Below are 15,657 nucleotides of genomic sequence, written 5' to 3' on the forward strand. Positions count from 1 at the left end.
GAGATGAGTATTTAAAAACCAAGATCTGAGCTCTCAGTGTGTTCACTGCCAGTAGTGTGTCAGTATTTCTAAGCCCTCTAGGCCAGCAAACAGGGGTAGGAAAGAAATGTATTTACATACTTACATACACACACTTACATATAAACATACACCTATAACTACTTCTGTATTAATATATTTCAAAGCATGGTTTTACATAAAATGATCAACTGTACTTCATCAAAATTAAAAACATCTGTTCTTTGAAAGACACCATTAAGAACATGAAAAGGCAAACCAGAGAGCTGAATAAAATGTTTAGAATACATATCTGACAAAGGACTTCTATCTAGAACATAAAAAGACCTCTAAAATTTAATAAGAATACAAATGACCCAAATAAAAAATGGGGAAATGGCTTGAACAGATACTCCAAGGAAGATAATATAAAAAGGGTCAATAAGCACATTAAAAAAGATGTTCAACATCGTCAGTCATCAGAGAAATACATATTAAAACAATGAGATACCACAATATACACATTATAATGGTTAAAAATTAAAACCCAACTGTAATGAAAATGTTGAGCAACTGAAATTTTCATATATTGTTGGTGGGAACAACTATTTTTCAGTGCCAAATAAAGTAACGTATACTTTTACATGGTGAAGTATGTAAATACTTCTAGACATTTTCCAAAGAGAATGAAGTCACGCAAAGACATGTACACAAATGTTCAGTGCTGCTTTTAAAAAAATAGCAAAAACTAAAAACAATCCAAATATTAAGCAACAGTTGAATGGATTTTAAAAATTTTGATATATCCATGCAATGGAATGTCATTCAGTAAATAATAAATGAATTGCTAATACATCCATTAACATGGATGAATCAAAAACATGATAAGTAAAAGAAGATTAAAAAGAGTATATTCTGTGACTGCATTGATATGAAATTGTATAACAGGCAAAACTAATCTACAGTGGCAGAAATCTATAGTGGCATATCAGAGGATAGGGCAGAGGATAAGAGGGCATAAATCCACTGAAAAGGGATACCAGGAGAGTTCTCTGAGTGATGGAAATTATCTAAATTTTGATGTGTTGATTTGTCATGACTCATTGGACTGTACTCTTAAAAGAAATACTTAATTGTGTGTAAATTATTCCTCAATGAAGTTGACTAAAAAACAAAATAAGTTCATGCTGATTACTCCATTTCAATCCTACTCTCTCTGGGTGCTTTCTACCCTATTACCATTATACAGTTGTGAATACCTTTTCCAGTTGCAAGTCCTCAAATTATTTCCTTACTTGCTCAATCAATTGCTTATTTACTCAATGCAACCAATCTCCAAACCATGCTACTTCCACAACCCAGTACATGTATACAGATTCCTGAAACATCACCCCACCCACATCCATACAGCTGGCCAACTGCTGGCTGATTTCTTCTTATAGGAAAAGAAGGTGGGAAAGATAGAAATATTTAATTATTGCATTTTATAGTTTTATTCTCTTTTCTTCATTATATCTGTTTCCACTGATTTCTTCTTTTCTTTTTGCATTTGTCTCTCAATGGAAAAATCCATATATGGAGTTTTTACATAGGATTACAGATGGTCCAGCTAGCTATTTTGTTGAGATTTTCTCAAATATAAATGTCTTCTGGGCTCTTTGATTTATCCAATGAATTCTCTAACCCCATGTCTAATTGTGAGCAGGAGGTGTAGAATGCACCTGAGTGTGAGAGAATGAGGTGCAGGGAGAGTAACTGGGCTCACCTTCTCATCCTTCAGTACTCAGACTTTCACTTAATTCCTCTGTTTGCAGATCCAAGCTTCACTGGCTCCTGCTTTGTCTGGGACACCAGAATTTAAGGCTTCTAATCTTCAGGTTTTCCATAGAATGAGATCTTTTAAATTGAATGGGCTCATTTAAATTAAATGTGCTCTTGCCCAGGGTGGGATGTTACCTAGCTGTGTAGGGATGGTGCAGAAGTCAGAAGATCCAACCACTGTAATAATAGACTTTCATTTTATCTCCATTTCACCCTTTGGGTACCCCGACCCTCCACTGTTGCTTGTGTCCTCAAGTCTCTAGCCCCTAAAGGGCTCTGAGAGGTAATTCATCTTGCTTCTTTTTTTTTTTTTTTTTTTTCAAACTGATGCAAAATATTTATTCCAAGTTAGTTATTTTATGCAGTAGTTTTCCCCCTCAACAGACTTGTGATAACCACATCTTTTAAATCTGTAAATAATGTTATCAAAATAATCTTAATCTTTGAAATCTCACAAAAATGTATATTTTACAATCCACCCTGAATATCAAGGCTGCAAGAATAACACATTTCCTATATCCAAATATTTTACAGCTGTACCCAGAAAGAAAAAAAAAAAAGTGAAAAAACCATATATGCTGGGTTAAGGGCTAATGGTACCCGAGCAGGCAGAAATAAAATAAAATATCCAAATTATTAGCATTAATTTAATACAATTATAAATTCAATAGTCACTTTGTCATTGACAATGATTGCTTGAGCACAGGGGTGAGTGCCCCGAGGGCTGGTAGTAGAAGCTGCTGCTGCAGACCAGTGTCTCCTCCTCTCTGTCCTGCCAGCTCCCACCTGTGCATCGCCCCAAATATATTGTGTGTATGTGTGTGTGTTTTAAAAATCTTTCCCACCACACGAAGTCCTATTAAGCAGATAACAGGGAAGAACAACAACAAAAGCTAAACAAGCCAATCGCGCTCTCTCTCTTTGGCATATGATTATTTCCCTTGTGCATGAAGTATTCAACAACAACGTAAGAAAAGGAAAAGAACGATTTCTTCTGTATAACCCCTAAACACACAAGCCGAGTTTACTGGGTCAGATTTAACAGTAAGCATTTATATGCCTACTTCCAGGCATCGTCATCAGATGTTTCACTGCTACTTGTTTCCGTTTCTGAGTCCTCAAACTCTGCTTTACAAGTGTTTCTCCAAGGGGAGAATAGGCTAGAACTTCGGCTCTGCAAGAAGCCATTCTTCCCAAAGCCATTTCTTCTCAGCTCCTCTGTCTTCATGTGGAACTCTTTGAGCTCATCCTCTGTGAGGGGAAGGCAATTCTCATCATTTTCAGGATACTCCTGCCATCCCATTGCTTTCAATAACCTGTGCTCTGCTTCCAAAGAGTGAGAGAGGACCTCCCCTTCATCTTCTACGGGGAGAGCAAGACCATTCTGATGACAGCCTTCCTCTCCATTTTCTTTTGGTTCAGGTGTGCTGTTGTCCTCTGAATCCTCCAGCTTCTCACAGTCTCTGCTCTCTGAGAAGTCTCCATTCCGGTCATCCTTCAGAGTCTTCAAGAACTCGCTCTTCCTGTCAGTAGTTCGGCGGGTCAACTTGGTCAGACGAGAGGAGCTGATCTCAATTGGAGGAGTGGTGCTGGCGGGGCTCTCTTTGGGAGAGCTTAAAACTATACCACCAGCCAGTACTACTGATTTGGTAACAGAGATTGGACTGGTAAAAGCAGACTCCCGGCTAGAGGAAAGGGATCCTGATTTGTGTTCCATTCTGTTAGCTTTCCACGCACTGGGCTTGGATGGAGGTGGTACAGGCTTAGGAACCAGGTTCTTATAAACACTTGGAACCATGGCTGACAATTTGTTTCCGTTTGCATGGTGAGATCCTGGTGAGGTGAATGCAGCAGAGAAGGCAGCAGCAGGATCTTCTTTGGAAACTTTTTTGATGACTAGCATTTTGGAGGGCTGCTTGGCACTAGGTGGGTTTTCCCACACTCCAGAAGGGGTCCCAATAGGTCTGCATGGCTGATTCTGTTTGCCAGCTTCTGGATTCAAAGAAGGAAAGTCGTCTTCTTCAAACTGCAACTTTTCTACCTTATCATCTTTCTTCTCTTCCCTAATCTCTGTAGGTGGCTTTTCCTGAAAGGCACAGCCTTTCCGGGAGTGGAAGCTGCCATTCCAGTGGCGATGGTTCCCTGTGCCAGCCCCACTACGCTGGCTCATGCCATCGTGACCTCGGGAAGAGCCGTGCCAACCAGATAGGTTCCCTGTGATTCCAGCATATGCTCCCTTAGAGACACCAGAGTCCACAGAATCGTGCCGAAACAGGGAGGGCTGGTGCCAGGAATCTCCTGTCGTCCGTAGAGGTCCATTGTGAAAAAAGCCATCAGAGGAATTATGTCGACGACGGCTTACTCCAAATCTACCATCTCCTCGGGGTAGGTGCTCTCCGTGTTTTTCAAAGGTGGCTGTAGGTGACTAAGATGATAAAGTACAGAGAAGCAAACAGGTAAGTACATATCAGTCTCTTTCAGTATCTTAAGTTTTGCATCGGGTTTTTAGAAAATAGGTAATATTGATGGCAGAAACCCCTACTTTGAGCATATGGGACACGGTTAAGGGTACTGCAGTCCTGAGTTAGAGAAGCCCTATGTTACATATTCAATCATTAACTGAATTAATAGGGAGAAAAAACAGCTACTTCAATTATTTGCATGAAAGAGGGGAAAAAAACCCTGTCAATATCCAAAAGAATAAGCTCCAGAACTTTACACTTAAAAATGTTAATCTTGAAAGGAAAAGCAAGATGCTTGCTCTAAATAGATTATTTGTGTAAATTACTCTCAAACTGAAGACAAAGAAGAGTTAAATCCCACCTTGGCAGGCCATTAACAACCCCACAGGAGTTTTCATAGTTTTATAAAACACTTACTTCCAAACATTAATACTCGTAACAAGACTATAATTTGGCATCATCCCCATTTTACTATTTCCATATGAGGAAAGAGGTCAGGGAGAATAAGTCTCTGAGGTTACACAACTAAAAAGGAGCACTTTGAGAAACAGTATTATAGATGAATTCTGATGTCCCTTCCTATTCCAAACAGTTGCATTCTATAACAGTCTTTAGTCTCATATGATAGAAACCAAAGTCTAAAAAAACCATGAAAAGTATGGATACATTTGACAAGGGCTTACAGGAGAACTATAGGTTGGGGCAGAGACATCTTCACATCTATTTCCTTATTATTAATATCCTCACCAACACGTGGTCTGTCAGTCTTTTTTATTTCAGCCATTCTAGTGGGTTACAAAGATTTTCTTCTTTCTTCTGAAAGTTTTATGGATTTCAGTTCCTTCTGCTTCAGTAGAGAAGTCACTTTGCATCCATGTCCATCGTTATTCAATCATTTTAAAGGCCACAAGAATCTATCACTTCGGCTCCTTCCTTCACGTGCACGCGCCGTTAAGACTCTCCATCTTACTTCTTAATGGTTTCCCCTTCTGCATGCTTGTTATTTGGTTGCTTCCTCTCTGATACGTTAGTTATCATCCCTCCACATACTTTTCATATATTTTTTAATGCTGCAATTTCTCTTGTTTGCTTACGTCTCCTCTGCCATTCTATTTGTTCTTGTGGATTATACCTTTTGCTCTATTGCTATATCAGTGGTATCTTAGAAGGGAGAAAAGATACACATGTATGATCAATCTTCCTTGCTCTAAAAGAGTACTTATCACTTAAAATTTTTTATTTCTATCAAGTAATTCTTCACCCTAAGAATTCTCTCTCTCTAAAGTAAATTGAATTCATCTAAATTTTTACACAAGAAAATAACCCTAGCATATTCAGGAAAATCTTTTGACTACTAGTAGTTTGCTGGCTTATTTTTTTCGAGAGGTATTTGAGAAATGGGGAAATTATTTACATTTACATAATGGTCTAAATCCTCTTTATTAAATTCCATCAGAAATATCATGTCAATGTCTCTCCTGCCTGGACTGTCTATAGTGAATTGAACTCATCCCAGGTTCTTCTTCCATTTACCTTAACCCCAATCCTGTTCCACTGGTATGTTTGATAGGTGGTTAAGTATGAAAATCAATGTAAATGCAAGGTCAAAGAACTCAGAAGAATTGGTCACATCAGCAATAAATTTCAGTCCTTTCCACTACTTGCTTCATGCACCCAAACTTACTTCTACAAATGAGTTTAAATTAAATGGTCTTCATCATGAATTGCTTGATTGGTTCAATTACATGTCCAATCTGCTTTGTGCATGTATAAGCATATTTTTTTTTCTTTGTTGATTTCTTGGGGATGAGGGGATCACCTGACACACCCATCAGGTTAATTAAAGCCCTGAGGTAGCCTGAGTCTGGGGACAGAGTTGGTGAGTGTGTGCTTATGCTCCCCACTGTGGATCTGGTGAACGCTGTAGGTCCTCCAGTTGCCAGCCAATAGGACAGAGGCTCAAAGTCTGTACTCAAATATGAAACTAATTGGAAGAGTCTCACTTATCAGTGACTTATTAAAGACTTCCAAAGTACTCTCCCCCACTTCCTCCCTCCCTCAGGACTGCAAATGAATTTGGAGAGATTCTAAGTTACAAGGTGTGTGCACCTCTGAGCCTGCCCAGGGAAATCACCATTAGGGTTTCTCTGAAGTTTTCATGCCCTTACCCCCCAAGAGCTCCTGCAACTTTAGTTAGTTCTCTACAGAACCTCAAGGCTCAGGAGCCTTTTAGAGAACTCATTAAAAAGACACAGCTGGAAAGTTGCCTCAGGCGTCTTGGCAGAGATGGAAAAAAAAAACTTTTAAATTGATCTCGAAGGAACAGAAACTATTTCAGGATCTAAAACTAGGCGTCAGAAAAAATCTCCTTGTGGAGTTCATTAAAACTTTGCCACTATTAATTACAGCAGCAGAGCTCTCATCAGGCAGTTGCTCAAGGAAGCATGCGGGCACTTGGCCTTTTGGGAAAAACTCCTGGCTGCTCAACAGTGGGGCCCCAGAGTTAAGGTTTAAGTGGAGTGTGGGGATACCCTCCTTGGAGACTGGGGCTCCAAGTGTCTTATCAATGGATTGAGCTCTTTTCCTATCCACACATTTAGATAAGAGAATAATAAACCAAATAACTGCAATATATTCCAGGTACACTGTTAAGGGCTTTATATGAATTATTGTGAATTATCAAAATGATATTTTAAAGCAGATGTTTATTACCTTCCTGTTTATAAAAGAAGCAAGTTCCATCAAGTTAAATAACTCATCCAAGGCCATAAAAGTGACAGCCCCCAAATTTAAAAATGATTCTGAAGCCTTTTCCATTTTTCTGCTAATAGACTCTAGTATGAACTCAAGCACAGTCTCTCTAGACCATCTCATAGTCTCTAGTTCAGCTACTCAAACAGCTGCCCTGTATATTTTTTCTTAGCAACAGCAAGGAAGACAAAACAAGGAACATTAATGGAAGATATGATGATAACCCCAGGTCTAACTCAACCATCTCCTTGCCATATATTCCATTTATACACATTTGCTGATATGCTACAATAGAATTGTCTCAATAGATTGATACCAAATCGATGGCAAATTATTCAGCCCTCTTAGTTCTTCTGTAAGCCTTAACTAAGGCTCAAGGCATGGGGGAATGCTTGAGGTTAATGAGCTACAGTGTTTGTCTGGGTCCTCTAAGAAGCAGATGCCAAGACAAGATTAGATGTGCAAGGGATTTATTGGGAAAACACCATGAGGGAAAATGAGGGATCAAGTGAAAGCCTGAAGAGCCATTTGATGCTGGTCTGATTCCTGTGATGGAGAGAAAGAAGGAAGGGATCAAGGCATGTGTATCACGTAGGGCCACAGCTGGAAACAGATGGCACACTCAAATGTGATAATTTGAGGAAAGTTTAATAAAGGGACTATTTACAAAGGTATGTGCAGGGTGTGGGGAAACCACAAGGGAAAGTGCAAGATCCTATGCTAGTGCAAGAACCTGGGCTATTAATAAAACTTTTGACAACCCCTAGGTCTAAAGGAGAAGAGATTGATGTTACTGAACATCAGCCTGGAGACAAGGGGGGCTGTGCACAAAGAGTAGCCTGATAGAAACTGGAATCTTAAGGCAAATGGACCAGTCCACACTGATGTTGCAGAAAGTAAGAAATACTTAGCCTCACTCTCCTCCCTCTCTTTGGTCTTTTGTCTTTGTTTCTAATGAGCCAAACCCAACAAGACGCCAGAGGGCAATGAAGCCCCATGATGTAATACATGCAGATCAGTCTTACCAGGCACAGAGCAGGGGAGAGAAAGGTAAAGTGTGGATCTGGAGAGGCAAATGGAAGATACCCACACAGCATTTGATTTGTATGTTCATCATAACTGGCCATGGTTTTAGACTCCATCAGATCAGAAACCTCAAAGAAATTACACAAATTTTATTTATAAATATTTACTTATATGAATAAATAACATTTTGGATAGTAGTAAAAGTACATTAATAGTGATAAGAAGAGGGAAAGTTCTTCTTTAGCAAAGAATGTTAACTAATAATTGCAAAAGGACAGAATTAGAAAAGCACTATTTTGTGGCCAACTTAATAATTGATTCAGGCAGTCAATGGATGCTAAAATAATTGGCTGAAAATAGTGTTAGGAGACATAATCCTCACATAATTTCCAAGATTCATGCTGCAGAATACTAACGGATTTCAAAGGAAGAAAAAGTTCCTTTACAATGGAGAAATCTAATAGAACCAGTCTACCAAATTACCAAACTTAACATTATCAATATTGGGACAGACTGACATCATGGGCCCCCTAATATGATGCACTAGGAAGAACACAACATCATTTATGTAGAATTCCTTCCAAAAAAGTTGTATCTGGCTCTAAATATGATGAATCCAAATTTCAGGACGTTCTACAAAGCAACTAGCCTGGATTCTTAGAAATGTCAATGATGTGAAAGACAAAGTCTGAGATTAAATGAAACTAAAGAGATAAGAAACTAAATGCAATGCATGACCTTTGACTGGATTCTGAACTGGAAAAAAAAATCCAAAGAACCATTTGTAGATAATAATATTGTATCAATGTTAAATTTGTGAGTGTAATAATGGTATTATGTTTAATATTTGTTCTTAGGAGATACATGTTATTCATTGGTGAGAAGGTTGTATGTACATATATTCTATTAAAGTTTACTCAGAATGTCTAATGTACTTAAAAGTGATTCAGCAGTATATACATAAATGTGTAAATTATATACATTTATTTTGAATATACATTACATATTGTATCACATAATATATATTATATTAACACACACACACACATATATATATATACGTTATTTCCCTCTTTAACCTCAGCATCATTGACATTTGGACTAGATAATTCTTTGTTGTGGAGTGTTGTTTGATACATTGTAAAATGGTTAGAAACACCCGTGGTCTCCACCCAGTAGATGACTATAGCATCCCTATCCAATTTTAACAATCAAAAATATCTCCAGACTTTGTAATATATCCCTTGGGGAAGGGGTACAAAATTGCCATGGATATATGTATATGAACAGCTATACATCTGTATAGAGCTAGGTAGTTATCAAGAGAAAGCAAGATAGATAAATAGATAGTTGATAGATAGGCAACAGATAAAATATATCAAAATACTAATAATTAGCAATTAGTAAATATAGGAGGAGATATAGGTGGTCACTATATTATTCTTTCCAAAATTCTGTGAATTTTAAAATCTTACAATAAAACATGGGTTAAAAAGAAAAACTGAATCAAATAAAACATCAACTAGACTGGCCAAAAGATGTGATACAAAAATAAAAAGACAAAGTAAGAGCATGAGATATAAAACAGTCTGTATCTGTCAGTCTGACTCTGACCCACTTTCCTTCTCTCATCATTTACTCTGATTTACTTTTGATAGCCAAAGATCACAAAAAAATCTGTTCATATATTTTTTCTATTTCTTATACTTTTAAATTATCCAACACAGAGCAGTCACCTGGCACAGAGGTGGCCACCAAACACAAGCTGTCGTTGCTACTGTGAAACATATAGGGTCAGCATCATCCCTACTCATGCTCTGCTTTAGGTTTTAGAAGATGGTGTTCTATTTATGAAAAAAAAAAAACTACTATACAAATAAAATAACCCTAACCTGAAGAATCAGTCTAATTAGTGAGTACACATTTCCAAGTCAGCCTGCTTGGGTCCCCTTACTCCAACCTTTCTCCTTTTCTTCCCCTGCTTTCCAGTCTCTCTTCTCATGCTAAAACCCTGAGTTTAATAAAAAATAAAAATAAAAATAAACATTATTCAAGCTGTTCTTTCCACACTTAAGGCTCTGGTAAGGTTATTTAGCTTCAGCTACTTTTAATTCCATCATTTAAGCTAAAGATTAACAATTTTACCAAGCTGCTTTTTAAAGAATCAGATTAATGTGATTAAAAGAAGAAAAAACAGTACAATATGTTCAGCTTAAGTGCCTGTATTTCCCTCCTCTGCTCACTCTCTGCCCACTGAGCCCTGTGGCCACCTATAATCTCTCAAGCACAAAATCTACTCATTAGCTTTCCCATGCATTGGAATTCACTTATCTTGGTTCTCTGACTTCCTGAGACCCTCTAGTCTTTCCATTTTTCCACCCTTTCTTCTATTACTCTCAGCTGTTTTCACTTTTTTTCTCACCCTACTTATACTTCATGTTCCATCTCTTTAACAATGTTTTTAATAAATAATCTAAATCCCGTTGTCCTTTCTCTGAAATTGCCTGGGAAAGACACTGTTCTTGGATCCATCCCACTCTTTTACTGTCTTTCCCTTCAGACTCAGGCTGAGCACTGCTGAAAAAATATGATCTTAGATATTTTTATCTAAAAATCTCAAACAGGGGGGCTTCCAGCTTTAGTAATGGGATATGTCTTAGTCTCTTTGGGCTGCTGTAACAAAATACCATCAACTGAGTGGCTTATCAACAAGAAGTATGTATTTCTCACAGTTCTGAAGGCTGGGAAGTCCAAGATGATGGTGCCAGCAGTCTTGGTGTCTTGTGGGGCCCTGATTTATGTGTCATAGACATGTGCCTTCTCACTGTGTCCTCACATGGTGGAAGGGACTAGGGCATTCTGTGGCGTCTTATACGGCCACTAATCCGAATCAGGAGGTCTCAGCCCTCATGACCTAATCACCTTCCAGGCCCCCACCTCCTAATACCATCACCTTGGGGATTAGGATTTCAACATATGAATTTTGAGGGGACACAAATATTCAAACCATAGAAACATTTGACATTTCCACCTTCTCTTCCTTGAAGTTCTCCATAAACCTCAAAGACAATAAAAAAGAAAAATTACAAACTCTATTTTGGAAAAACTAAGGTCATCCTTTTGTTATTTTATAACTTTATTGAAGTATTATTGAAGAACAATAAACTGCACATATTTAAAGAGTGCAATTTAATGAGTTTTGACATATGCAGGCACCCATAAATAGCACCACAATCAACATCACCCTCAAAAGCTTCCTTTGAAATCCATCCTTCATCGCACATCATTCCCAGTTCATCTAAACTCTGTTTTCTGTTACTATAGATTAATTTATATTTTCTAGAGTTTTATTTGAAAAGAGTCATACAGTATATATTCTTCTTGATAAAACTTTCTTCATTCAGCATAATTATTTTGAAATTTGTAGGTGTGGTTGCTTGTATCAATAGTTTATCTCTGTATTGATACATAGTATTCTGTTGTATGGATACACTATAATTTGTTTATCCATTCACTTATTGATGGACATTTGTTGATGGACAATTTTGGCTACAAATAAAAATGCTATGAACATTTGTGTGCAAATATTTGTGAGGATCAATGCTTTCACCTCTTTTGGGCAATGACTGGGCTGTATGGTAGGTATATGTTTAAATTTTTAAGAAACTATCAAACTGTTTTCCAAAGTGGTTGTGCTGTTTTACATTTCCACTACCACATGATGAGAAGTCCAACTTCATCAACATTTTGTATGGTCAATTTTTAAATTTTTGTCATTTTAATAGTTGTATATTACTATATCATTGTGGTTTTAATTACCATTTTCCTAATAATTAATAGTATGCAGTAATTTCCTTTGTGCTTATTTCCTACATGTATATATTTCTGTGAAGTGTATATTCAAATCTTTTGCTTACTTTGTTGGGTCATTTGTCTTATTATTGAATTGAGGAAATTCTTTACCTAACACAGATACACATTTTTTGCAAATATTTTCTCCCAGCTTATAAGCTGCTTTTTCATTTTCTTTATACTGCATTTTGAAGACTAAAATGTTTCAATTTTTATAAAGTCCAATTATCAATATTTCCTTTTATAATTTGTTTTTTGGATATTATTTTAGAAATCTTTGCTAACCCAGTATCACTAAATTTTCTCATATTTTCTTCTAAAGTTTTAATAACTTTGCCTGTTACATTTAGAGCTATAATACATTTTGGATTAATTTCTATATATGATGAGAGATAAGGGTGGTTGAGTTTTGCTATTTTTTGTTTATTTACATATGGCTATCCCATTGTTCTAGCATGATTGAAAAAATTGTTTCCCCATTGACTTAGCACCTTTGTCAAAAATCAATTGGCATTTTAATAATAGTGAATATATTTTTACTTGAGCATGATATATCTCCATTTCTAAGGTTTCCTTTAAATTGCCTCAAAATACTTTGTAGTTCTCAGAGTATAGCTCTCACACAACTTTTGCCTCATGTTTCATAATTGTGTTGCTATTATAAATGATTTTTGTTTTCCAAATTCAATTTTTATTTGTTTTTAGTACTTAGAAATATAATTGATTTTGTATATTGGCTTTATGTCCTGCAATCTTGCTGAAATAACTTGTTAGTTCTAGTAGTTTTTTGCAGTCCCTCTCTCTGTGTACATGTACATACACACACACACACACACACACACACACATTATCTGAGAATAAAGATATTTTTCTTTTTCATTTCCAATCTATATACTTTTTATTTCTTTTTACTGCCTCAATGAACTTTCTGGATACTTCAGTACAATACTGAATAAAGGTGGTAAGAGATAAGCCACAGACTGGGAGAGAATATTTGCAAAAGACAGTTCTGATAAAGAACTGTTATCCAAAACAAACAAAGAACTCTTAAAAGTCAATAACTGGAAAACAAACAACTCAATTTAAGAAATGGCCAAAGACCTCAATGGACACCTCATCAAAAAAGACATACAGATGGCGAACCAGCATATATAAAGATGCTCCATAGCGTATGTCATCGGGAAAATGCAGATTAAAACAATAAAATACCATTACATACCTACTAGAATGGCCAAAATCCAGAACAATTACAATATCAAATGCTGGTGAGAATGTGGAGCAATAGGAACTCTCATTCATTTCTGAAAGGAACGCAAAATGGTACGTACACTTTGGAAGACAGTTTGGTGGCTTCTTACAAAACAAACATACTCTTATCATATGATCAAACAATTGTACTCCTTGGTATTTACCAAAAGTAGTTGAAAATGCAAGTCCAACAAGAAAACTTGTACATGGATATTTATAGCACCCTTATTCATAATTGTGAAAACCTGGAAGCAACCAAGATGTGCTTCAGTAGGTGAATGGATAGATAAACTACGGTATATCCAAACAGTGGACTATTTAGCACTAAATCAAAATAAACCATCAAGCCATAAAAAGACAGGAAAGAAACTTAAATTCATAATTCTTTGTGAAAGAAGCCAATCTTAAAATGCTACCTACGGTATGAGTCCAACTGTATGACCTTCTGTAAAAAGCAAAACTATAGAGACAATGAAACTATCAGTAGTTACCAGAGGTTGAGGCGGGAGGGATGAATAGGTGAAGAAAAGAGAATTTTTAGGGCAGTGAAAATATTCTGTATCATCAATTATAACAAATGTGCCACTCCGGTGGAGGATGTTGATAATAGGGGGGGCTATGCCCATGTTGGGGGGCAGGGAGTATATGGGAAATCTCTGTAGCTTCTGCTCAGTTTTGCTGTAAACCTAAAATTGCTCTCTATATAAAGCATTAAAATAAAACAAGAAGTCTAAAAAAGAAGTCTAACCCTGTATTTCCCCCAGAAGTGCTAGTTCGGTATTTGTTCATTCACTGTTCACAGCGACCTTACAGAACATAACTACCACAAATAACTAAAAATCAACTGTATTATTCTGGTTCATAAGGAAATTTCCTGTTGGTTTTGGCTCCTTCTTTACTTGTCCAGGAAAAATTTATCTGCTTCAAAGATAGTCCATGGGAAACAGACTGGTACAGCCGACTCTCATTATTTGCAGTAGCCGTGTTCTATAAAGTCGCTGTGAACACTGAATTACCAACTAGCGAACCAGTGCTCTCAGGTAAAACACAGCATTAGGTTCCTGCTAACCTCTAGTCACAACATGTTTACCAACCAAAATGCCATTTTCATTATACAGGTTCCCTTACCAAAACAAGCCCATCTCATCAGCATTGAAAACTTACTCTTCCACGTAACTTCTTTTCTTGTATAACACTTAGCAAGTATTCTAAAATTTCCTTCACAGTCCCCGTATCTGCAGAGAATACCTTGCCTGAGCGTTTAACATTTTTCACGCCGCACTGCCTTTTGAAAACTGTGAGCCAGCCAGCACTAGCTGAGAAGGGCTAACATTTTTCTGACTCTGGGTAACATGATCACAATTTTTTTGGCTTTAAGGCTCACAACAATGCTGCCCATTACACTTTTTATCAGTTTTCATCTCATGAATGCACATTTTAGCCACGTTTCCATCTCTTCCATAGCTTCATCATGCACTATAGCTGTTACATTAGCATTTTAAGAGAGTTCTCATGTACACATCAGCAAATTTCCTCTTCGTTTCTCTGGATATACTGTATTGTTAATTCATTAACATTGGATTCAAGGCCAAGAGCACTATAAATCATGCCTGAAGAAGGTTATCTAACCTTCATCAACCAAATTTACGGTTATTTTTTCCATAAAGCGCATCACAATCTTCTTGTGCTTAGGAACACTAGACAGTACTTCAGTGTTACATTTGGGAACCATTTTAAACAGTGAAATTACCAACAAAAGGCACCAAAATGTGAAAAATGTGGCATTAATTAGACCACAAAAGGGACACGAGTTTACATGAGAGCTGAAACAAGAAGGCAGAGTATCTGCTTGTTCACCTTAGCTGGAAACATGCATATTGAGAAACTCAAATTTTCAGCCACTCTGCTCAGGTCCATGAATGACCATGAAGGTATCCCACGTGTTTATTTGGGGTTACACATACATTTTAGCAAGTAGACAAATTCACAATTACAGAATATTCAAATAATGAGGATTGGCTGTATCTATGAAAATACTCTGCAAGAAAAAAGGAAAGAAACTAGAAAACTTAATAGGTGATAAAGAGTACTCATGAGAGAAATTTTCTCACATAATAGATGAAAATGGTAACCAAACATTTTTCCATAAAATTTTATGAAGCTCTTTTCTCTGTAGAACAAAACTTTGCAGAGACTCACAACTTTGTAGAGAATCAAGAATGTAGGAAAAGACACATGGAAAGAAGATGTGGTATATATATATACAATGGAATATTACTCAGCCATAAAAAGGAATGATATTGGGTCATTTGTAGAGACGTGGATGGATTTAGAGACTGTTATACAGAGTGAAGTAAGTCAGAAAGAGAAAAACAAATGTCGTATGTTAACGCATATATGTGGAACCTAGAAAAATGGTACAGATGAACCGGTTTGCAGGGCAGAAAGTGAGACACAGATGTAGAGAGCAAACGTATGGACACCAAGGGGGGAAAGCAGC

The 15,657-nt window shown here is 36.9% G+C and overlaps 1 protein-coding gene across 1 annotated transcript; it reads right to left on the bottom strand.

Moving 5' to 3' along the window:
* Positions 1–2,159: 2,159 nt before the first annotated feature.
* LOC112066251 (vasculin-like protein 1) lies at positions 2,160–14,889 on the bottom strand. Its single transcript, XM_024128667.3, has 3 exons — positions 14,787–14,889; positions 14,322–14,452; positions 2,160–4,243 (listed from the first exon to the last, which is right to left on the bottom strand). Exons 1-3 carry the CDS (start codon positions 14,887–14,889, stop codon positions 2,879–2,881), a joined length of 1,599 nt encoding a protein of 532 aa, XP_023984435.1. The 3' UTR covers positions 2,160–2,878.
* Positions 14,890–15,657: the final 768 nt, after the last annotated feature.

The sequence above is a fragment of the Physeter macrocephalus genome, chromosome 5, assembly GCF_002837175.3.
Source record: "Physeter macrocephalus isolate SW-GA chromosome 5, ASM283717v5, whole genome shotgun sequence".
NCBI classification, from domain to species: domain Eukaryota; kingdom Metazoa; phylum Chordata; class Mammalia; order Artiodactyla; family Physeteridae; genus Physeter; species Physeter macrocephalus.